Source organism: Propithecus coquereli, unplaced genomic scaffold, assembly GCF_000956105.1.
Source record: "Propithecus coquereli isolate 6110/MARCELLA unplaced genomic scaffold, Pcoq_1.0 Scaffold307, whole genome shotgun sequence".
NCBI classification, from domain to species: Eukaryota; Metazoa; Chordata; class Mammalia; order Primates; family Indriidae; genus Propithecus; species Propithecus coquereli.
Window position 1 is genome coordinate 521,744 of NW_012148697.1, and position 23,475 is coordinate 545,218.

Below are 23,475 nucleotides of genomic sequence, written 5' to 3' on the forward strand. Positions count from 1 at the left end.
AAAAAAAAAAGGAAAAGAAATTCTGACACATGCTACAATGCAGATGAACCTGGAGGACACTGTGCTAAGTGAAATAAGCCAGTCACAAAAGGACAAATACTCTACAATTCCACTTATATGAGGTGCCTAAAACAGTCAAATTCATAAAGACAGACAGTAGAATGGTGGGTGCCAGGTCTGAAGGGCAAGGGAGAAGGGAGCTTTTGCTTAATGGGTACAGGAGTTTCAGATTTGCAGGATGAAAGATTTCTGGAGAGGAGTGGTGGCGATGGCTGAACAACAGTGTGATGATGTATTTAACACTATTGAACTATACACTCAAAAATGGTTAAGACGGTAAAAAATGAAAAAGAAACAGGAATTTCAAACTACATAAACTTCTGAATACATCTGAAAGAAATCTATTTTTCTTATAATTAAAGAAACTCAGCGACTCAGTCCTGAGTGTGGACAAGCACCACCTAACGCACGGGCCTTCGCGCCAATCTGGGCCCACTGCCCTCTCGCCGTGGGCACCAAATGCACAGTTCCTCTCCCTGTCCAGTCTCCTCTGCCTTGCCAGGCTGAGTGTGGGAAAACCAATGAGGAAGAGAATCTAAAGAGAAACACACGGCATCCCAGAATGCCTCTCTCCCTGGCATACCTTCCTCACACTGAAGTAAAGCCCAGAGAAACAAAGGGCACGATATTTTTTTAAACCCCTAGTCATGGGCGACCAAGTGAACTTTGTATAGGCACAGCCTCAAGGTGGCCGCATTTACCCAGAGGCCAGGAGGTGACCTAAGCTTAGACATTAGATCAGGGCTTCCATGGAGATATGCCCACCCAGCCCGGGCATCTCATCTTCCCACGGTTTATTTTCCTAACTTAGCAGAGGCCTTGGGAAGTAAAGTACAGTAGAGGAATAGATGAATGCCAAAGGATTTCTACAAGCAGCTGCTAACTTCTACTAACACACCGGCTTTCCTAGATTCATGAAAACCTCCCCTACAACGTGAGACAACTCACACTAGCGGAGAGTACCAAGAGGGCCAGCCCCACCAGGAACACAGTGTCCCCTTCTGCTCAAGCTTTACGTGGCCCCAGGGGGCACTCCTCGACCCTACTGCTCACCAACAGAATGATCCCATCGAGTTCAGAGAGGGCTAGTCTGTCACATTCCACGGGGAGGTCAGTCTGTGGTTTGTTACACTACACCCCACACTCAGTCTCCTCTCAACTGAAAGGACAGGGGAAGAAGGAAAGGAGGGAGGCAAAGTAAAAGATAATTTGCTGTTCCTTCCCCCAAAGAGTTCTTTGTCCTTCTACCCAACGTAGCCATGAAATCCAGAGCCAAAGATCAGAGTTCCCCCTCCCCCAGCTCTAGTGCCACCATAGAGCAGATACACACCAGGAACAAGGACTCACCTGCTGACATGGCCATAGTGGTCCCAGCCACCATGCCCATGGTGACCCCGTTGCCTCTGGGAGGAGGGATGGGAGCAGGGTACACCGTCGCCGGCATGCCGTTGGGCTGCACCACCGTGGTGTGGTGGATGACGTGGGGGGGTGCTGCATACAGCGGCTGTGTGTAGTACGTGCCTTGCTGTGGTGAGGAGAGAGACAAATGCCACAGGGTCCCCAGGGACAAGGGATGAGAGCCCATACAAAAACCACCCTTCCCACATGGCAGTGCACACCCAAGCATACCTGTGCATATGGGCTCTGCTGGGGGTAGGCACTTCGCACAGGGTACACGGCAGTCTGGTAGGGGTTGGGGGAGGAGGAGTATGGTGGCACGGCCCCACTGGTGGGGGAACAGGACACTTTGTAAGGCGTGCCGGGAGTGTAACCTGGAACAAAGAAGCCAGTGGCCTGAGTTCACCCGGGTCTGTGCCAGGCACAGTGGAGGACGAGTGTGGGGAGGAGCCAGGCTGCGTTTCGGCCTATTCACAACTCAGTCAGACCCGCCGCCGCCGCCGCCCCAGCTCTCCCTCCAGTAAGACCTCACTCTGTTTCTTAGACTCTGCGCACGTGCATTTACTGGGGAGCAGGGAGCGTTCGGGGAAGAGGAAAAAATACCAAAGGAGAAAGCTACACAGACCATATGCTCACGTAAGAACAGGACATAAATCCTGTTTTGTCCTGCTGAATATAAATTGGGATGGCCTTCCTGGGGTTCAATTTGGCATTAAAAGTATATATGTCTTTTAATCCCACAATTTCACCTCTAGAAATCCGTCTTAAAGACCAGGCATGGTCACTGTGTGACACCTATAATCTCAGTACTCTGGGAGGCCAAGGTGAGAGGATCACTTGAGGTCAGGAGTTTGAGACCAGGCTGAGCAACACAGCGTGACCTCGTCTCTACAAAAAATAAAAACATTAGCTGGGTGTGGTGGCGCATGCCTATAGATCCAGTTACTCATGAGGCTGAGGCAGAAGGATCACTTGAGCCCAGGAGTTTGAGGTTGCTGTGAGCTATGATCGTCCCACTGCACTCTAGCCTGGCTGACAGCGAGGCCGTCTCCAAAAAAAACAGGGGAAAGAAGCACGAATATACATACACATACAGACTTCACTATAGGCACGCTCGCCACAGTGCTGTTTATTAGCAAACACAAAGGAGAAACGTGTGCAACACCAGGAGATGGCTAAGCACCCTGCGGTAAAAAGATCTCTGGGTCACAGGAGAAGGCTGAAAACACACACTTGCTTTTGCTCTCACCCAAAACAACATGAAAATGACACTAAGGCAGATTAGGAAATAAAAAAACAAAGCCACACCAAAAATAGAAGAGAAGATAGCATCCTGAAGCCTAAACAGCTGATGTGGAAAATGATTTAGCAGACTCAAGAAAGCAGCACTCGCAGCCAGTGGAGAGGCACGAGGAGCAGCCTGACACCGTAAGCCCCTCCCCAAAGACCTGGAAACTCCGCCAGCAACTGCCTTCCAGAAGCCGATGAAGACCCCCAGTGTGGGAGAGCGTGGCAACTGCTGAATAAGCAGCGAGTGCCCGGTGCCCCTTCCTAACCCGCCCCCAACAGAGAATCGGGCTTTGCTTCTGGGGAGGGCAGGAGAGGCTCTCTGGACTGCTCTGTTCACAGCAGCTGTATCATAGCAACCAGAAGCTAGAAACGGCCCAAACGTCCACTGGCAGGCACATGAACAAACTGTGGAGCATCCACACAACCAGATACGACTCAGCAACCAAAAGAACAGACTGCCGATGCAACATGTGGATGAATCTCAAAGTCGTGTTATGTGGAAGAAGCCAGGCACAGAACACATGCTGTATGTCTGTGCGTAGGAGCCCTAGACAACTGTAACCCACAGTGATTCAAAAACACCATCAGTGGTGGCCAGGGCAAGAGGGCCCTCAGGGCCTTGCTGAAGAGCACAGTCGCCTGACCGTGGTGGCAGTTACACAGCTGCATGCAACTGTCCAAACATACCAAACTGCACACTGAAAAGGATTACATTTCTAATAGGTATGTTACACCTCTGCACAAGTGCTTTCTAGAACGTCTGTGAGGGCGCTTCACATTCTTGCTGGTAGGAACATGAAGAGTAGAGCGCTCGTTCATTCATGGAAGAGTCACACGGTGAGAATTCTCAGGCCACAGACACGCTTCCCACAGCACCCGCCAATTCTACTGCCAAACATTTCCCCTAGGAAATGAAACCACAGGTCCACAAGGGACCTGTAAAAAACGTTCATCAATCTTACTCCTAATAGCCAAACTGGGAAACAAACGCAATGTTCATCAACAGGAGAAAGGACAACCGCAATACATTCAAATAAACATTACCGAGCATCAAAGGAAGAAACGCGGATCAATCTCAAACCATGCTGGGCTTTACAAAGAAGCCAGACACAGAAGAGCACACGTGATATGATCCTGTTTATTTATCTAACACGGAACTTTACCTACAGTGACAGAAGTCAGAAGGAGGGAGAGGGTAAGAAAGCCTTCTGGGATGATAAAAGTGTTCCATATTTTGTTTTGGGTAGTGGGTCCGTGAGCATGCACACCTGTCAAAATTCACCCAACTCAACACTTAATATGTGGGTATTTTGTGCATAATTTATACCTCAGGTTTCAAAAATGAGCTGAGTATAAAAAAATTTAAAGTTAAATTTTTAAAAACTTTTAAAATTATACTATCGGACTGTGTTTGACAATGTACATGTATTTTGTTTCAATTTAAAAGGGAAAGAGAATGAATGACTCCTAGGAAAACTCATGAGTTTTAAACGGTCTTTTCAAAAAAAACAAAAAAAAACCACAAGAAAGAAATTTCCCTTTTCTCCAAGATACTAAGTCAGTCCTATTCAATTGTTCTGCTTCAGCCACAGGCAAAGACTCGGCAGTCCTTATCAGCACTGCCACGTACTCTGTGTGCCTAGGTTCACTACAACCTTAGCATCATGCCTCCTCGTCCTTTCCCTAGAGGTGCGCCTTCACAGCTGCACAGATAGGGATGCTGAGGCTGAGAGGCTGTGGCATGCCCCACAGGTGGCCTCATCCCAAGTACCAGAGCAGGGGCTCAAACCCACATTCCTCTGCATCTGCTTTTGACACCTTTGCCCAAACCAGGCAACTCTCAACCTCAGCTATTCTTTATTTAGAGAGAGAAAAGATCCTCCCAGGTCTCCCTATATTATTTTGAAACTCACTCACCGATATGTTAACTGTAAGTATAAACACTGTCAAAATTTGAATACACCACTTTTAATATATCGGTGCTTAGCTAAAGGAGAGCAGAATACACAGATTTTCTGTTAGGATCTGAAAAAACAAGTTTCAAGGCAAAAGCAGGTAAAGAGGCCATTTCTCTGGCTGCTCATCTCCTAGTCTTTAAGAAAGGTAATACAGGAAAGTGATGGTTTTACGGATATATCCATGTTAAAGCTTATCAAACTGAAGCTTTAAATCTGTGCACTTTCTTGTATGCAATTATACCAGAATGAGGTTATAAAACATCTTCCTTAATTATAAAGAAAAAGGTAGTATGGAAGCCATCAAGTTCTAGCTGTGTACTGACACTCCTGGGACGTGCCCAGGACGGCCCCAACTGCTAAGTGGCTGGCCAGCTCAGCAGAGGAAATGAGGTGCAAGTCACAGCAGGCACCCATGTGACCAGTCACAAGAAGGGAGCATTTCACCAGCACAGAGTGGCCATTTGAAACCAACACAGGGCCAGACCCTGCCATAGAGATGATCTGGAAAGATCCAGCCCTCTCCACAAGGTGCCTGAGTAAAGGGTAGAATCACAAGAAAACAGATCACCAACATAGTGGCATTTTATGTAGTCTCCGTAGGCAAGCAATAGTCAGTTCGGGCTGGGAGCAATGTTGTGTGGAGAGAAAGCAACTGCGGAAGAAGGCAGGGAAGTCAAGGCTAGTCCTGAAGAGCTCCCTCCTCCCCGGGCCACCCTCCCTGCTTCTTCACTTACGACCACGCAGCTGCCAGACACCAGCAAGCACCTTCGGGTTGAGTCACAGTGGATGCTACTAAATGTGATTCCTACTCTAGAGCTTAAATCCCATTTTTGCCCCATCATTTCCACTAGCCTGAATTAAGAGGTCCTCTCAGGAGTCACCAAATGCATATCTGACACTTTATGAAAGTGTCACAATCAAAACATCCATAGAGCTTGCCCTCTGTGTGTCACATTTGAGAGCAAATGCTAGACCTCCAAGGTGGGAGTCACATCCAGAATTCTGGGGCTAGTCCGTTTCACACGATTTAAAAGAACAAACCAACAGGGCCCCCTTTCTTCATCACACAATTAAAAAACATTCATGACACAGATGAGACAACTGGAAATATGAACTTGATATTATAATTGATTGTATTCTCGACAGTATTAAAGAATTATTTTTCAAGTGTGACAATGATATAGTTATATTTTTAATTTATCTTTTAAAGGTAATACTAAAACACTGATGATATAATGTCTGAGATTTGCTTCAAAATAAAATAGTGAAAAGTGGTGGGAAGACAGATGAAAAAGATCAGCTATACGCTGATAACTGCTAAAGAAAGGAGGGGGTAAGTGGGAAATATATTCCTGTGTACTTCTGTATATTACTTGAAAGTTTTCCAATACAAACTCTTTTAAAGACAATTATTTTAAAAATGTTAGTTTGTTAAGGATTAAAAAAGAGATGAGACATAAATTTAATTTTATAAACAAATTCAGCATGTAATGTTGAATAGATCCTGGTTCCAAAAATTAAAAAAAAACAACAACAAAAAACTGGGGGATAAACTGGGCAAATTTGAGTATTAACTATTGACTAAAATTAGGGAATTGCTGTTTCTAAGTATGCTAATGGCACCCTTGTCATGCAAAAGACTGTCCTCACTGTCATGTTTGAAAGGGCCACACTGAAGTCCACAACACAAGGGACTCAAAGGCTGCATAAAATTCTGAACTGGTTCAGGAGGAAAAAAAGAAAAAACCACCCACACCCTCACCCTTATATAGATAAAGCAAATATGGCAAAACGGTAACTGGTGAGTCTAGGTGGTGGATACTATGGGCATTCACTGTACCGTTCTCTCAACCTTTCTGTATATGTATTTGAAATTTTTTTATAATAAATAATGCAAAAAATATAATACTTTCAGATGATGGCACAACTGAGAAAGGGTCTAAGCTAATCAGAAAATCTCCATGGACACAACAGTCACACAGGAGCTCAAACAAGTGAGAAAGCTAACTGGAAGGCACCCACTGATAGCCACACGTCCCCAGGCACCCCCAGAAGATGAATGTAAAATCCTTCTGAGCCTTTAAAAAGGCCATCAGCAGGAGGCCTGGCTCTTCAGCATCTGATCTGGAAGATGGCCTGGCAGTTAGGCACAGGTTGGAAGAACAAAGATAAAACATGCTGCTGTTCAATATATACAGCCAACACACTCAACACAAAGTTATAGTTCTACACAATAAACTGATTCACAAAAGAGAATGAGAGGAAATGGGAGGAGCTGTTTGAGGAAGTGAAAACATAAAAACAATGAATTCACAACCTGGAGGGAAAACTGGAGAAAAGGGATCCTTTAAAAGATATATCAATATTCCTACAAGAAAGTCCAGGACCATTCTGTCGTCCACACTGGAGAAAGAGCTTGGACTGAAAAGATGGAAGCTGCCAACGTAAACAAACCCCAGGAATACAGTGTAAAACCAAACGGAGGTAGAGCTGGGATACAGCTCTCCAGATGGGTTCTGTGAGCCAGAAGCACTCTTTCGGCTCCTCACAGACACTGAATAGAGTGAAGCCCTTTTCCATTCCTTGATTATTTCCTTAGGATACATAATCAACGACAGGCCAACCTACGAGGCCCTCGTCTTCCACGAGAAGCCTCCTGTTGCAGAAATCCTTCCAACTGCCCTAGGACTCCCACCCACCCAAGGTGTCTTTGACAATGCCTGCCTCACACGTAGGCTCTGCTGAAGCAAGAGATAACTTGAAGAAGCCAGCATGCATATGCATCTGTCAGAATGCAGCAAAGGGTACACTTATTTGTGCATTTCATATATGTACAAATTACCTAGAAACAAAGCCAAAGAAACTGCAAACAAATATTAATGATGTTCATGGTGAAGTTATTGAAGTGAAGTATACTGAGGCCCACAATTTACTCTGAAATGAAACGCATCAAAAAATAAGATGAACTGAAGGACAGATGGAGGGATGAGTGTGTGATACAAGTAAAGCGTTAAAAAGTTGATTTTATAAAGTTTAACTGCAGAATTTTGGCAATCTATATATTGATGTTCACTGTAAAATTTTTTCAGCTTTTCTGTATATTTGAAAACTTTTACAATAAAATGTTGAGGGAACAGTCATTGGCTATTTGTATTAAATAGAGCAATGGTTTTTAATATATATTTAATATTAACTTAATGTTTATTCTTATGACAGTGAACTACATTCCAGTGCTGACCAGAAAACTTTTTTTTAGTTTTTTGTTTAGACATGAATGTTACATCACTTTCTATCCAGCATTTAACACAAATCAGTTTCAAGAAAGACAAACATGACTCCCTGTCAATTTAAGACTTGGTGTGTGCTAGTCACCTTCCTTACTTTTCCTTCACATAGCACTAGGTCCACTATCCCTCCAGAGTAATTCAATAGGAATCTTACAAACTTAAATAAATGCGCGCGCGCACACACACACACACACACACACACACACACCTCTCACAGTACTCAAAACACACTGCCTCCCTGAAATGTTTAAGCTTGTACCATTCACAATACAAAACTAAATTTATTCAATGCAAGGTCTTTCAGAAACAGTAACAGCCTTCCAGATTCACCCTCCCTAAGAAGCCCATCTGTACCAACACAGACAACACGATGATTAGAATCTTTCTCTTCCACGCTCACCAAACGAGTGACCACTGGCTGAGCCCTCTCGGGGGAAGAAGACGTGCACAAGGCCACTGTTTTCAGAATGCCAACTGTTCAGGTGCCAGAAACATTTTTTTGAATGGGTCATTTTTTTTTTTTCAAAAGTACTGTATACCACACGGATTTTTTTAATAATATTTTTGAGTATAAAAGACATTTATTTAGAAAATTTGAGAAATTCCAAAGCATGAAAGTACATGTGAAGAAGGAAGAGCTACACTAAAACACATCCTCACGAAATTTCTGAACACTAGAGGCAAAAGTACTACAGAGTACCAAAGAGAAACCCAGGTTACACCCAAGCAAGCACCAACAAGGTATCTCAATTCTCAGCAGCAGTTACAGGAAGTGGAAAAATAATTGAGAAAAGCCCCCAAAATTATGGGGGAAATGATGTAGCCTAGAAGTCTATATCCAGAAGAACTATGAATGAAGTGTGAGTGCAGAATAAAATGTTTTCGGACATGGAAAATCTCTAAATTGTGACTTCCCTATACTCTCCCAGGTAGTTACTGAAGAAAATCCTGCAACAAAACCAACCAAAGAGTAAACTAAGGAAAAAGACAAGGACTCCAACAGTAAGGAAAGGCAAAACAAGTGCTGGGATGATAGAGAAGAATGCCCCCAGCCTTGGCCCAGAGGACAGGTAGTCCAAATTGGAGAGAAGGGAGGGCTTCAAAATGAGCTCACCAAAAAAATCACAACACCGGGAACAGCTCAGGTATCAGAAAATGCTCAGAGATCCCAACCCCTGGGGGGAGGCTGGAGGTTTAACTAATGATAATGGTCAGACACCAGACAAATCCAGTATGAATGCCAGGGAGATAAGTGGGAGCTAAACAATGGGTACATAGGGTCCCCGGTCTCCCGCCTCCAAAAGAAAAGGCTGCCTATGGGAAGGAATTACTTTGTTATTAAATGTGGTACATAAATGTTTGCATATCTGACTACTGCCTTAGGGTACATTCCTAGAAGTGGGTCAAAAGGATTCATTTTTAAGCATCTTTCTAATATATTGCCAAACTGTCCTGCAAAGAAGTTTTCCCCCTTTACCCTTCTTCCAGCCATGCATCTTTTAAAAATATGCACTGATGTAGTATCTAAACTACCTCTTACATACGGTGTACTACAAAAACCTGAATTCCTTCTTGACAATTTTAGATCATCATTGCAAATATTAGTTACAGGCCTCTGACCGTAGGCAGGACCAGAACGGAGGCCTGAATGTGTGGGCTGAGTGCCTGAGCCTGGCCTGCTCACATCTGTGCCCGACTGTGGGCTTGGGGCTCCAATCCTCCAATAACACAGTCCCCGGATATATTTACTCATTAAACAAATGCCAACCGTGAAGTTAAACAACTTCCCTAGGGGTGACACAGCCAGGAGTTAAGCCACATCTAGCGAACTCCATAGTTCAAAGCTCGAATTCAAAAAAAGTCCACTCTGGCTGCATGTGTATGCAGCCTACCACACTTGTTCAGGATAAAATGAATGACACTTTCTCCATTTCCAGGTTCTGAGTAATAGAATCCTTTAGCAAAAGACATCACATCTCATCACAAGGTTCTCTGAACCCTCTCTATGTCACACTTGGAAGAGGGTTAAGTAATAAGCAGTCTGAGGATTGCAAAAGTTGTCTCTGGAAGCCAAATTCCACATGTACAGCACCTATACCACAGATCAACTTTGTCTGCAAATCTGGTGGTAAGAGAACCCGAAGGTAGATCAAGAAAGCAGCAGGAATGAAAAAAAGCCTTCTCTTTTAAATTTTTTACAGTGATGACTTTGGCTTGCTCATCAGATAAAGGGAAAGGCTTACTGAAAAGAGAGATTAAAAATTTCATGACATGAAACACTGAGAGGATCCCAGAAAAAGATGGGCACACAGCTATGGCCCAGACTGAGGTCAGGAGGCCAACAGTACTTGTGCAACATCAGCAAGGCCTTCACATAAAAATCGTTATTTCTAGCTTCTCCTAAAAGACTGGAAGATGTGGTGGCACCGCTAGGCCAGTGGTCTGGCAGCTCTCAGTGGACTCCACTTTAAACAAGGCAGGCCCTTTGTGCAGCCACAGTGGCTGCTGCCTGCCTCAGCCTCTGGACTGGAGGAATAATTTGAGAACGGTCTTGGAAAAGAGGCAAGAAAAGCCTCATCTCCCCGTGAGAAAGGAGAGATGTGCAAGAAGATGGGTGACGTCTGTTCTGTAGGGTGGCCCACCGAGGCCAGACCTCCGGACACTAGCCCTCCTCTGCAGGAAGTGCTGCACACTTTTGGCAAGAACAGCTTTGTCAGCCTCAAATAAACCTGAGACTCTTTTTGTAAAATAATAAAAGAGTTGGAAGTTGTTAGTACATTCTCACATTAATTTGTGTTCCATGAAGAAAAGGAGTAAATGTGGGATACCTTTGAAAATTCTAGAACAGTACCTTATTTTACAGTGGTCTATAGCATGATCATATGAAACATTAACACTTACGCAAAAGATGAGCTTCAATCCATTCCTAATACCATACACAAAAACTGACCCGAAATGGGTCATGATGTAAACATAAAACCTTTTAAAACTGTAAAACATCAAGAAGAAAAAAGGAGAAAATCTTGGAAAAGGTAGGTTAGATAGATTTCTTAACAAAATGATAAAATGAGCATCATCAAATTTAAAAAATTGCTGCTCTTTGAAAGATACCATTAAAAAAATGAAAAAGTCATACAGTGGGAGAAAATATCTGCAAATCTTACCCAATAAAGAACTCTCAAAGCTCAACAATAAGACAACAAACTCGGTAAGTTACATACAGTAAAAGATGTATACAAACTTTTTACCAAAGACATACAGGTGGCAAGTAAGCACATAAAAAGCAGCTCGATATTATTAGTTGTTACAAAAGTTTAAATTAAAACTACAACGACATATCACTATACATCCACTAGAACTGCTAAAATTAAAAAGACTGACTATACCAAGTATTGTCAAGGATGTGGAGGAATTAGAACTCCCATACACTGCTGGGAAGGTAAAATGGTACAATCATGTTGAAAGACAGTTTCTCATAGTTAAATATATACCTACCATAATAACTCCACTCCTTTGCATTTACTCGAGAGAAATAAAAGCACATGTCCACACAAAAACTTGTACATGAATATTCAGACGTTTTACTTGTAATAGCCAAAAATTGCAAATAGCCCAAATGTTCATCACCTAGTGAACGGATAAGCAAATTATGGTATTTTCATACAATGGAATGCTACCTAAAATAAAAAGGAATGAACTATTATTGATACACACTACAACATGATGTCAAAATAATGCCAAATGAAAGACAGTCCAAAAAAATAAAAAGTACATTCTATGATTCCATTTAACAAAATTACAGTAAATACAAATTCATCAATAGTAAAAGAAAGCAAATCAGTGATTTCCTGCAGCCCAGGAGAAATGTGAAATGCGCAGGAGAAAACTTTTGCCAATGACAAATACTTTCATCCCTGAATGTGGTGACAGTTACACCACAGAAAGTTATCAAACTGTATACTTTAAATATGTGCAGTTTATTATGTCACGTGTACCTGAAGAGAACTGTTTAAAAAAAAAGTGAAACAATCTGAGATGTTTTACAAAAGGAGAAAGGTGGTGTCATTTTAGCCATTAAAGAATCCAGTGAGTGACAGCATGTAACTACTGACCCCAGGGAAGGGATGTTCCATAAGAGACTTAAAAGACAGGCGCAAAGCAGCAGGGGCATCTAGCCCAGTGGGAGAGAAAAGTGTGAGAAAACTCAAGGAACACAAAAGAAAAGTCACTCTGAGGAGAATAAACAGGCCAATGTGGCAAAGAGCTAGGAATTTAAAGTGGAGACTCTTGGCTTAACCGTGTCTTTACAGTCACAGGAAACCATTAAGAAAAACTTCATCTGGGAACATCACTCTGGTTTAAACGGGAAGGAGCATTAGCCTGGGGAAAGATGCCTGAGAGCAGGAAGACCACGGCCCAAAGGTTCTTCTCTGGGTATGGGCTAAGGGCTAAACACAGGTGGTCACATTGGAAACGGAAAGAAAGAGATGGATGTAAGTTTAGAATAATAAGGCAGAATTTTATGATTAACAAAATAGGAAGAATTTGGGAAAGGACCTTTACCATCTCCTCTTTTGTCAAAGTGAACAGTGTGAGGCTAGTGCTGAGGGACAAAGAACTGCACCAGCAGACCCATGAGTAAGGCCTCGAGGCCAAGTTGAGCCCTCAGGTCACAGCATGGGCCACCACTTTCAGTTTTAACAGTGATTTCCAACATCTTAAAATATTCTTATGGACCTCACATGGAAAGTAAGACTTTCTTTTAAAAGTATAATCAAAGTGCTAATGCACTGTATAGAAAAATCAGAAATTATTTCTAAAAACATTAGCAACATATAAATTCCACCTCTTAGCATGGCAAGGTAGTCTTCAGTTTCTAGAAGGCAACATTATTTCATGAACAGATGTTCTGGCACAAGGAGTTGCCTGTGACAACCTAGTGATTAGAATAAAGATTCATGCTGTGGGAGGACGCAAGAAACATGGTATCTAAAGCTTTATCTGCAATAAGAATTAAGCTGGTTACTTATCAACAGCCTAATTAAATGAACTGAGAGTTAACTCAACCCCAAGTCCTACTTCTATACTCACTCTTCTCAAAATCCACCCCCTTTACCTTCTCCCCCAACTGCATAGACAAAGCACTTTATCACCCAACACGTACCTGTCTGGAAGGTAGGATTCGCTCCAGGGTACATGTTAGGAGAATAGGCAGGAGCTGCTGCTGCATAGCCCATGGGGAAACCAGCTGAAGAAAAACACAGAACAATGTGATGTCATCAACTGAAGAAGTGATGCTGAATTGCCAGAGCTCCCCAGACTTGTTCTTACCTTCTTGACCAGAACTCCACAGGCTGACTTAAGGAGCCCCAACAGTTTGTCTCTAGTTGTCTTCTCGCCTCAGAATTTTGACGGGTTACAATCATGATCATATCTTTTAAACCTGTGAGTAAATGCTTACAACTTTCTATAACTAGAAAAATTGGGCAGAAACTGAGAAGTCTATTGTCATGAACAGCAAAATCATCATCATGATGCCAAAAAAAAAAACCAAGCTGGAACCAGAAAATCCCGAAAACTTCTGGCAATTTTATTCCAGACTCTAATCACGATTTGTTACTTAGCAAGAGTGGTAAGAGGGCTAAGAGTATCGTGTGCTAGGTCCTGTTACTCTCATCTGGTCTCACTGCCAAAGTCTGGAAGAACCAAAATTCAAATCTAACTTGGACTCAAGGTCCTGTTTTTCCTGCTACAGTGAGCAGCAAAAGGTGTTTTAAGGTCACTCATCCTCACTGAATCCAAAGATATATCCTACATTATTACGTATTTTCAATTAAAAGTTATTATTTTTTGCACTAAGGCACTGTTTAAAACTTCTAAATGCATCTCAGGTTTCTTCATATTCTGAAGTTCTAATTCCCAATTTTTCCAATTCAGGGTAACCAGATGATACATGGTTTGAAATGTCCCCTCCAAAGCTCATGTTGAATTTAACTACCATCGTAACAGTGTTGAGAAGTGGAATCTTGAAGAGGCGAGTAGGTCATGAGGGCTCTGACTTCATAAATGGATTAATGCAATTATTGAAGGAATTATTACAATAATTATAAACCGCAATTATTACTGTAGGTTAGTTATCTTGGGAATGGGTTCCTGGTACAAAGGAGAAGCTGAGCCCCCTTTTTCCTCTGACGTACTGGTACTCGCCTGGCAGCATTCTGCTGTGGGACGATGCAGCAGGAAAGCCCTCGCCAGATGTCAGCACCATACTCCTGGACTTCCCAGCCTCCAGAACCATGCACCAAATAAATTTCTATTCATTATAAATTACCTAGTCTGTGGTGTTGTTACAGTAGCAGAAAACGACTAAGACACCAATCATAAACCCAGGCTGTAAATGCCATAAGCTTCAGTGTTCTTACAGAAGGGGCTCTAACGGACACTGAAGACACGTGGAAATAGGGAAAACAGTTACGATCCACATGAAGGCAAGCTGATCTTTATTAACATAAATGAAGACTCTTAGTAAGACTAAACCATAACCACTAACAATGCATAACGTGAACTCAACAGAAACATCAAACAAGACATTCAGTGTTACAGGCAGGATCCTGGCCCCCAGGTGTCCATCAGCAGAAGGGCTTCAGTGGCCTGCCCTGGCCTTCCACAGGGCCCAGAAACCCATGAGACCCCTACTCCACTTCCGTCTGACCCCCCATTCACAGTACAGAAGGTGTAACTCATGTGACAGCTGGGGCATTAGAATGCCTTCCTTTTTTGTTTGTTTTTGAGACAGTCTCACTCAGCTGCCCTGGGGAGAGTGTAATTGCATCGTCGTAGCTCACTGTAGCCTTGAACTCCTGGGCTCAAGCGATCCTCCTGCCTCAGCCTCCCGAGGAGCTGGGACTTCCGGTGTGTGCCACGGTGCCCAGCTGATTTTTCTATTTTTGTAGTAGACATGAGGTCTCACTCTTGCTCAAGCTGGTCTCAAACACCAGAACTCAAGCAATCAGCCCACCTTGGCCTCCCACAGTGCTAGGATTACAGGCGTGAGCCACCACACCTGGCCTAGAATGCCTTCTTTATATTTAGGGAACAGAGATAACGAGATGACCCAGGTTTGCTAGCCCTGACTATCATCCCGACTAGTTGTGAGAAGCTCTAACTTTTCTATTTCTCTCCTCTCACCTGGTTAAAAATAAAGTTGAAGGAATAGAGCAGCTTTCGAAAGAAATTGTGTGGAGGCGGCCCAGAGAAAAGTGTCCTTAGGGCACTTGGACCAAGTTACTGAAGGTGGTATCATGATCCCTTAAGTGACCAAAGCGAGGAAACCCTAAGGGTGAAGTGAAAACTCAGGGCAGCGGGCTCTTAGTAGAACTCCAATGGGAAAATCCTTGTAAGTGGGTTTTATTTAAAGGTTCTCAATAAAGCTCACTGCGTGAATCCATTCCTGCAGTGCCCTCAGCCTGGACGCCCTTGACCTGCTACCCAGCCTCCCAACTGGCCTGCAGGATTCCATGGGAACAGGAATCTTCAGCCCCACTGGCCACCAGGAATTCCTGTGTGTGCCCAGTTCTCATCTATTGTCCTTGCTTCAAAGTTGCTTTCCTCAGTCTGGAAACAGACCCTCCTCTACCTCAGCAGAAGCTATTTTGGGTTTCCCTCCTGGATTCTCACTTTCCCATTCACCCTCTCTAATTAGTCAGTCAGTGGCGGTCAAATATTTTATCAAGTTCACTCATTCCAGTATCAAGGGCAGATTCCACCTGAAACAGACTAAAATGGCCAGTGGAAAGCCACAGTGTTCTACAGACCCAAGAAAGTCCTCAGAGGCCTGCCTGCAAGCAGAAGGCGGCCAGGCAGGCTGCGCAGCTGCCCTCCGTCCCCCATAGCTGCTGCCCTGACACAGCTTAGATACCAGGAAACCAGTAAGAATTTTTTTTCAATGGTTTCACTGTTTAAAAAAAGTTTGAGGCCAGGCACGGTGGCTCACGCCTGTAATCCTAGCTCTCTGGGAGGCCGAGGTGGGCAATTTGAGCTCAGGAGTTCGATTTCAGCCTGAGCAAGAGCGAGACCCCGTCTCTACTAAAATTAGAAAGAAATTAATTGGACAACTAAAAATATACAGAAAAAATTAGCCGGGCATGGTGGCGCATGCCTGTAGTCCCAGCTACTCGGGAGGCTGAGGCAGGAGGATCGCTTGAGCCCACGAGTTTGAGGTTGCTGTGAGCTAGGCTGACGCCACGGCACTCACTCTAGCCAGGGCAACAGAGTGAGACTGTGTCCCAAAAAAAAAAAAAAAAAGTTTGAAGCACCGCTGACCAAGATCATATCCTATAGGCCTCTACAATAATTTCCATAAAATCCAAATTTCTCATCTCTCCCCATAAACTCTACCAGTAAATTCTCATAGGAAATGTCTGCTCTGAATTTGTTTGCTAGCGCTTATGTTTAAGAGTCCCTGAAAAATTTGTGTTATGCCTGCTTAGCCCTTCCTATCTCAACTTTCTAACAGTGAGTTAGCATATTCTAAGATGAAACAGAAAACACACACGGCATGTATTTAAAATAGCATACTTATCCACCAGCAACAAGATGTCACTACATACCCGGTCTCTGGTACGGCAGTCAGTCACCCCATCTCCTGGGAAACCTTTGCTCCTCCCCACCCTCCTCCCATCATCCACACCCCAACCTCTCTGCCGCCACCCTGACCCAAGCCATGGTGGGGCTTGCCTCACTATCTCTACTCATACCTGAGCTGCACAAAACTCACAGGGCCAGCTTTGACAGGTTCAGCTCCAGCTTGCCTTGGGTGTAGGACCAGTTTCTTTTTTTTTCTTATTCTCTACAGACAGCTAATCTGCAGGGTTCCAGGCAACAGGGTTAAAAACCATTGTTTCTTGCTGTTCCTGTGATAGTTCTGGCCACATTCATCCCCAGGGGACACTGAGATTGTCAGCATCCAGTCTAGCTAGCTCCCTTCTAGCATGGGGAGACTGGAAAGGCCAGACTCGCCTAAGCAAGCGACCGAAGTGATCCTAAATCCTAGTCATTGTTATAAGACTGATCACTTTATGAAAACAAAGACTTCAGAACAACAAAAAATGCCATAAGAAAGTTAAAAAGACAAATTCAGAGAAAATATTTGCAAATTATTTAAAGGGCTAATACACTTAATATATAAATAACTTAAAACTAGAAGAATGAAAACCCAACAGAAAAAAATATCTATGGACATGGACAGATAGAACTGCAAACCGTGATAATACCATTTCTCACAGACTGACAAAAGTCCAAAAGCTGGATGACACATTTTGTTAGCAAGGTTTAGGGAAACAGTTTCATAAACTTCTAGTAGGAATACAAAACAGGGAAAACGCCATGGAACTCGGCAGTATCTTAACAATCGCATACGCATTTGCTCTCTGACCCAGCAATCCCACCTCTAGGAATCCACCCTGAAGATAATTCCCACAAACACAATCAACATAAGCAAAAGGTTGTTTGCAGCAGCATGACTGGAATAGCAAACACTTCAAACAGCTACAACACCCATCACAAGCAAACTAGTTGAAGCAACTATGGAAACCTCACAAGATGAAGGGTTATACAGCAGTATTATGTAAACAAATAAACAATAACACCTCCATGAACTGCTATGGAATGATTCCTAGTATACATTAAGTTGACAAAGCAAGTGAACACCGCCTGCATCTCTTTTCCAGAAAGAACCTGCTGTTCAGCCACAAGGAGTGCAAGGGCTGGGCAGCCTCCAGCAGCACCTGCCTTCCAGGGCGTCTGTGCCTAATGCAGGTCTCCTCCCACTGCCAGTCCCTGCTGCAGAGTATCCCATGGGGGCTGGCTGAGACTTCAGCAGTCTGAGGCTCTCCCTCCCCAATTCTGCTTCCAGTCCCTCCTCCCACCCACCCCCAATTTTTCCCTCTCAAAAAATGTTTGCATTCCTAGTCCCATCCCCGTGTCCACTACTATTTGTGTAACGAAGGAGAAATTAGAATACATGGACTTGTTGACCTGGGGGCACTCGTCAAGTCTCAGCGTGGGTAAATGGCCAGGCCTCTTCCCTGAACAGAAGTCCATGGCTGGAGGACAGAGAAACACACATGGGTTTTGGTGGTAAGATGGTAGATATAAATCCAATTTTATCAGTAATTACATTACTATTAGGTCATTAAATATAAAATGTCCAATTTTGAATCAATAGTTTATTATATTTCAAACAAGAAGCAGTATAATGAATCAAAGTATGCGCCTACACTATTGACAGAGTTTTGCCATCTTAATGGTAGCTGGTTTATGCCAGCAGCAAAGAATCCTGGAGAGCAAGTGAGTGGCAATGAAATCACAAATTGCGTTTTCCACAGCTTGTTGAGAATGGAATGTTCTTCCTTGCAAGACGTGGTCCAAAGCCTGGAAGAAGTGGTTGTCAGTTGGTGCAAGGTCTGGTAAATATGGTGGATGACAGAATGTCCAAGTCCGGCCTCTGTAGTTTGAACAGCATTGTTTGCATGACATGTGGTCGAGTGTTGTCTTGCAAGAGGATTGGCGTGTCTCTGTTAACCAATCTTGGCTGCTCCACTGCAAGCATCTTCATCATCTCATCCAACTTGCTGCAGTAGACATCTGTTGTAATCGACTGACGAGGTTTCATGAAGCTGTAGTGGATAAATATAATACCAGCGCTGGACCACCACATAGATTGTCAAAAAGAATCTATTTTTCATCACCCGTAACAATACGGTATAAAAATGGTTCACCTTTATGTTGTGACGGCAAAGAAACGCAAGCTTCAACAGGATTTCCTTTCTGACACTTGTTTAATTCATGCAGAACCCGTCTATCCAGCTTCTTTACCTTGCTGATTTGTTTCAAATGGTCCAATACTGTTGGAATAGTAACCTCGAACCTTGCTGCTAATTCATGCATAGACTGAGACGGATTCACTTCACTACAGCTTTCAGCCCATCATTACCTTGGTGTCAGGTCGCCCATGTGGATCATTTTCAAGATTAAAATCAACAGAACTTCTGGAACCACTGACGTACTATGTGTTCATTAGCCACATCCTTCCCACTTTGCTGAAACTTCGAGCCGTCTGCATAGCATTTGAGCACAACGTAACTCACAGTCAAAAATAACACAAATTTTTGACATATCCATGGTTTCATAAAAATTGCTCTAAAAAAGATTTGAAAGCAAAAACCATGCGTTTGAAAGAATAAGGGTGTACCTTCACAACAAAAATAAAACAAGTGTCAAAGTCAAAATGTCATAGATATCGACTGTCAAACTTAGTACTTAAGGAAGTCAGACATTTCGTACTTCATGACCTAGTACAATTAAAAAGACAAAGCATTTTTAGGAAGAGTTCCCTCTTTTCCACTAAATGTAAATAAAAAGTTACAGACCAGCCTCCCCATTGGCCAGTAAGAATATATAAATAAAATGGCATAAAAGTACTTTCCTTTCTCATGTCTTCTCAGCTTTTGGTACTGAAGTTATACTGGCCTCAAAATTCTGTAGGCACATAGTCCCGTATGTTTAACTCCCTGGTTTAAATGGCCTGGAGGGATTACTAGTTCCTGCATTGAGCCCTCACTGATACGCAGTTTTAGAAAAGTCAGGGAGATTAAAAACATCAAGACCAAGAAAACAGGCAAAATAAGTATAAATAAATAAAGTAAGGGCCGGGTGCGGTGGCTCACGCCTGTAATCCTAGCTCTCTGGGAGGCCGAGGCGGGCGGATTGTTTGAGCTCAGGAGTTCGAAACCAGCCTGAGCAAGAGCGAGACCCCGTCTCTACTAAAAATAGAAAGAAATTAATTGGACAACTAAAAATACATAGAAAAAATTAGCCGGGCATGGTGGTGCATGTCTGTAGTCCCAGCTACTCGGGAGGCTGAGGCAGGAGGATCGCTTGAGCCCAGGAGTTTGAGGTTGCTGTGAGCTAGGATGACGCCACAGCACTCTAGCCTGGGCAACACAGTGAGACTCTGTCTCAAAAAAAAAAAAAAAAAAAAGAAATAAAGTAAGGGGAACTATATAAAAGTATACAAAATTTAAAATTGTTTTGAAGTTACAGAAATTTTCTTTTGAATATAATTTTTGGACCAAAAAAAAAAGCCTAATAAAGTGTTTTACTCCAATCCTCTTGACCAGGCAAATGACAGCCCACTGCCTGTTTTCAGTCTTATGTGAACACGCCACCCTTACTTACTCAGTATTGTCTAGGGTTGCTTTTATGCCCCAAAAGCAGAGCTGAATAGCTGTGGCGGATGGTATGATCCACAAAGCCTAAAACATTTACTAACTAGGCCTTTAGTTTGCCAATCCCAAAGAACAGGAAAAAAATACACATACCTCAGCATCCTCACGACTTTGCACAGAACTGGTTAGTTTATGAGGTGCAATCAATGTTCTATTATACTGACTAAGATGATCACATCATGCTACTATCATAGGGTTTTGGCTATTTCCCTGGCTCCAGATCCACTCAGGATCCTCATTAGCTATTTAACATTCTATTTAAACTAGTATTGCTACTTTAAAAACAGTAGGTCCCATCACTAAATTCTCTTCATCAAGTCTGGAAAATTCTGTCACTCCCTTTCTTCCAGTCTCTCTAACCCATCCTTTTGGAGCTCTTAATTTTCAAGCATCTTAACCTGTCTCCTATTCTCCCCTACTCTTTATGTTGTATTCTTGCTCTCTCTTAAGCAGTGTTCTATCTGCAATTAACCTGGATTTTGTTCAAATGCCATTTTTTCCATTTAAGTTCCAGTTGGTTCTTTTTATCCCCAGCATCTTGTTACTCATTCGTGCTGATTTTTTCTTTATCATCGGCAATTATTCTAAACTTGTTTTTGTGACATGGTTTCTACGTGAGGGTTCCATTCCTGTCTGTCCTGGCTGGCAACTCTGACTTGATGGATAGCGTCCTGTGTGTTATAATTTGCACATTAGCAGGCATCACTCTGCCCGTGGGAAGCCCACACGAGCTGAGCTGAGAACTTGTGCCTCCACAGCAGCTCAGATGCTCCAGGATAATGCAGCCTGCAGCATAGTTTTTACATTAGTTTCTCAACTTCTGGACCCCCTGGGAAGTACAAGTAATGTAAACTAGAGCCCCAAACATCCCTGAACGGTTACAAATTCTTAGAAAAGATTTCCCCCTCCCCAGAACCCAAGCAGACATAAGCTTCCTTGTGAGGCCAGTGAACGAATGGACTGTTTAGTCTACCTCTTTGCTGGAGTATCACCTTCTAGAGGGACCAGACTGACTGATGAGAGGTCCCATTCCCTGTCTCACAAGACACTAAGCCTCACTTTGTATCCCCACATGGGTTGTTAAAACCCACAAATAAACTTGGCACGGTGTCACACACCTATAATCCCAGTTACTCAGGAGGCTGAGGCAGGAGGATCACTTGAGTCCCAGAGTTCAAGACCAGCCTGGCCAATACAGAGAGACTCCAAGTCAAAAGAAACAAACAAACAAACAAAAAACAAAAAATCAACAGCAAATGTCCCCAGGACAGGTACAACATTAGCTCAATGGTCAAGTAAGTTGGATTTTACATCATTTTCATATTTGGCCCCAGGTATTTCTCTTACCTTCTACAACTCAGTTATACATTTGTAAAATGTTTTATTCCATTTTCTAAGGGTTTTGTAGTAACAGGTTGTAGGGTTATCTCTTCCACCACATTATCAAAAGCCAAAATGAAATTATAACATACTACAAATAACTGCTTCTGTTCAAAGTCACCAGTTAGGACAACCATTTGCTATTTTTGACCAACCAGCTCCTATGCCCCCAATTTTTGCCTTACTTCCTCCCTCCCTCACAGCCCATGTTTGACTAGCTGACTCCACTAAGCGTGAGGAAGACGGTTCAGGCCTAAGTCAGTGAGTAGAATCCCCTCCATGGCCCAGAGATGGAAGCTGAGTTCAATCAGAATAAACCCCAAGACTGGTTTGGATAGGGAACAAGAAGCCCCACTGGGCTTTTCTGTAGGGCAGAGATAAACAGGCTCCTAGAGGGGGACTCCTGACAGGGGCTGAACCTCACAGAGACCGTAATGGGGAGGAATGGGACCTGTGGCCAACACTGAGCCAATACTGAGGAAGTGAAGCTGAGAACAGGAGGTAGAGAAACTAGATCCTGGACCCAACTGCTGGAGCCATCAGATCAAGCTTTGACCTAATACAGTCCTATCTCTTGATTTTTCAGTTCCACATACTTTCTTTTTTGTCTAAGCCACTGGGTTTGTCAATCGAAAGCATTCTTAATGACAGTGAAATACCAAGTGTCCAAAGTTCAATAATGAAAACAAAATTTTACTTGCTCACCTGGATAACCAATTCCTTTGGCATTTGCATAGGGAACCCCGGAAGATCCAGGGCTATAAACAGGATTCATGATTTCAAGAACTAAAAGACAAAAAAAAAGTGATTTAGCCAAGCCCTTTTGTCCTCAGATTTTTCTCCAGCATCAGTCCTAAAACAGCCAGAAGCAAGAGTCCTTTCTCTCTCCTACTGTAAAACAATGCATTTCATGCCGCTCCCAACCAGCACAGAACAGAAAAGGAATGCCCAGTGTCCGGACAGCTGCTCAAACAGAACTTTGTAAACTCTCCCTTACAGCCTGTCAGAAGCTAAGGGGGACAAGTGCTCCTCATAGCCCTACTTAAAACAAGGGAAAAATTCTACAAATAACCTAAATATTCTTGTAACAGAAAAAAATCGTTAAGTAAACCAAGACATATCCAGAGCATGAATTGCCATGCCAGATGCTTTTTAAAACATACTTAAAAACACAGAAATGATACTACGTTGAGTGAAAAAAAGTAGGGTACTGCACTGCATTACCCAGCACGATCCCAAAGTCACACCTAGGCGTATAGGCACGTGCACCTCTGGCACTAACAGAAAAAAGTCTGGAAGGGAACACATTAAACTATGAACAATGCTTGTTTCTAGATGGAGCAGGTTTTGTGTTCCTTTTGTACTTCCCTGTATTTCTTAACTTCCATTAAATATATTTTTTTTCCTAAAAAGGACGAATTAGCTACAGTCCAGCAACTCTATTAACCCACTCAATGCTCTATCATTCCCAAGTCTTTTTTTCCCTGAAAAGTTCAAGAATTTGTACAGCTACAATAATGATTCTACCCCTTTCCCAACACAAATAAGATTCTTGTTAGTGTCTCCAGAAAGCTCTCCAGAATTACTGTCCGATGTGTTCCTGAAGTGTGAGCTCTCACTGCTCCTCATCTGGCAAGTCACTCACTGACTTATACAGCTGCAAAACTTAGGGCAATCTTTAATTTAAAATAACAGCAGGCCAGGTGTGGTGGCTCACACCTGCAATCCCAGCACTCTGGGAGGCCGAGGCGGGCGGATTGTTTGAGCTCAGGAGTTCGAGACCAGCCTGAGCAAGAGCGAGACCCTGTCTCTACT

The 23,475-nt window shown here is 43.1% G+C and overlaps 1 protein-coding gene across 2 annotated transcripts in view; it reads right to left on the reverse strand.

The window, feature by feature from the left end:
* The window catches only part of FAM168B (family with sequence similarity 168, member B), a 42,111-nt gene that overhangs the window by 4,363 nt on the left and 14,273 nt on the right, over positions 1-23,475 (reverse strand). For both annotated transcript variants that reach the window (XM_012649954.1, XM_012649953.1), the window contains exons 2-5: positions 22,366-22,446; positions 13,158-13,241; positions 1,690-1,832; positions 1,408-1,585 (exon numbers count right to left, since the gene is read on the reverse strand). In XM_012649954.1, coding sequence (XP_012505408.1) covers positions 1,408-1,585; positions 1,690-1,832; positions 13,158-13,241; positions 22,366-22,435 — 475 coding nt within the window. In that variant the 5' untranslated portion in view covers positions 22,436-22,446. The remainder of the gene's footprint in view (positions 1-1,407; positions 1,586-1,689; positions 1,833-13,157; positions 13,242-22,365; positions 22,447-23,475) is intronic.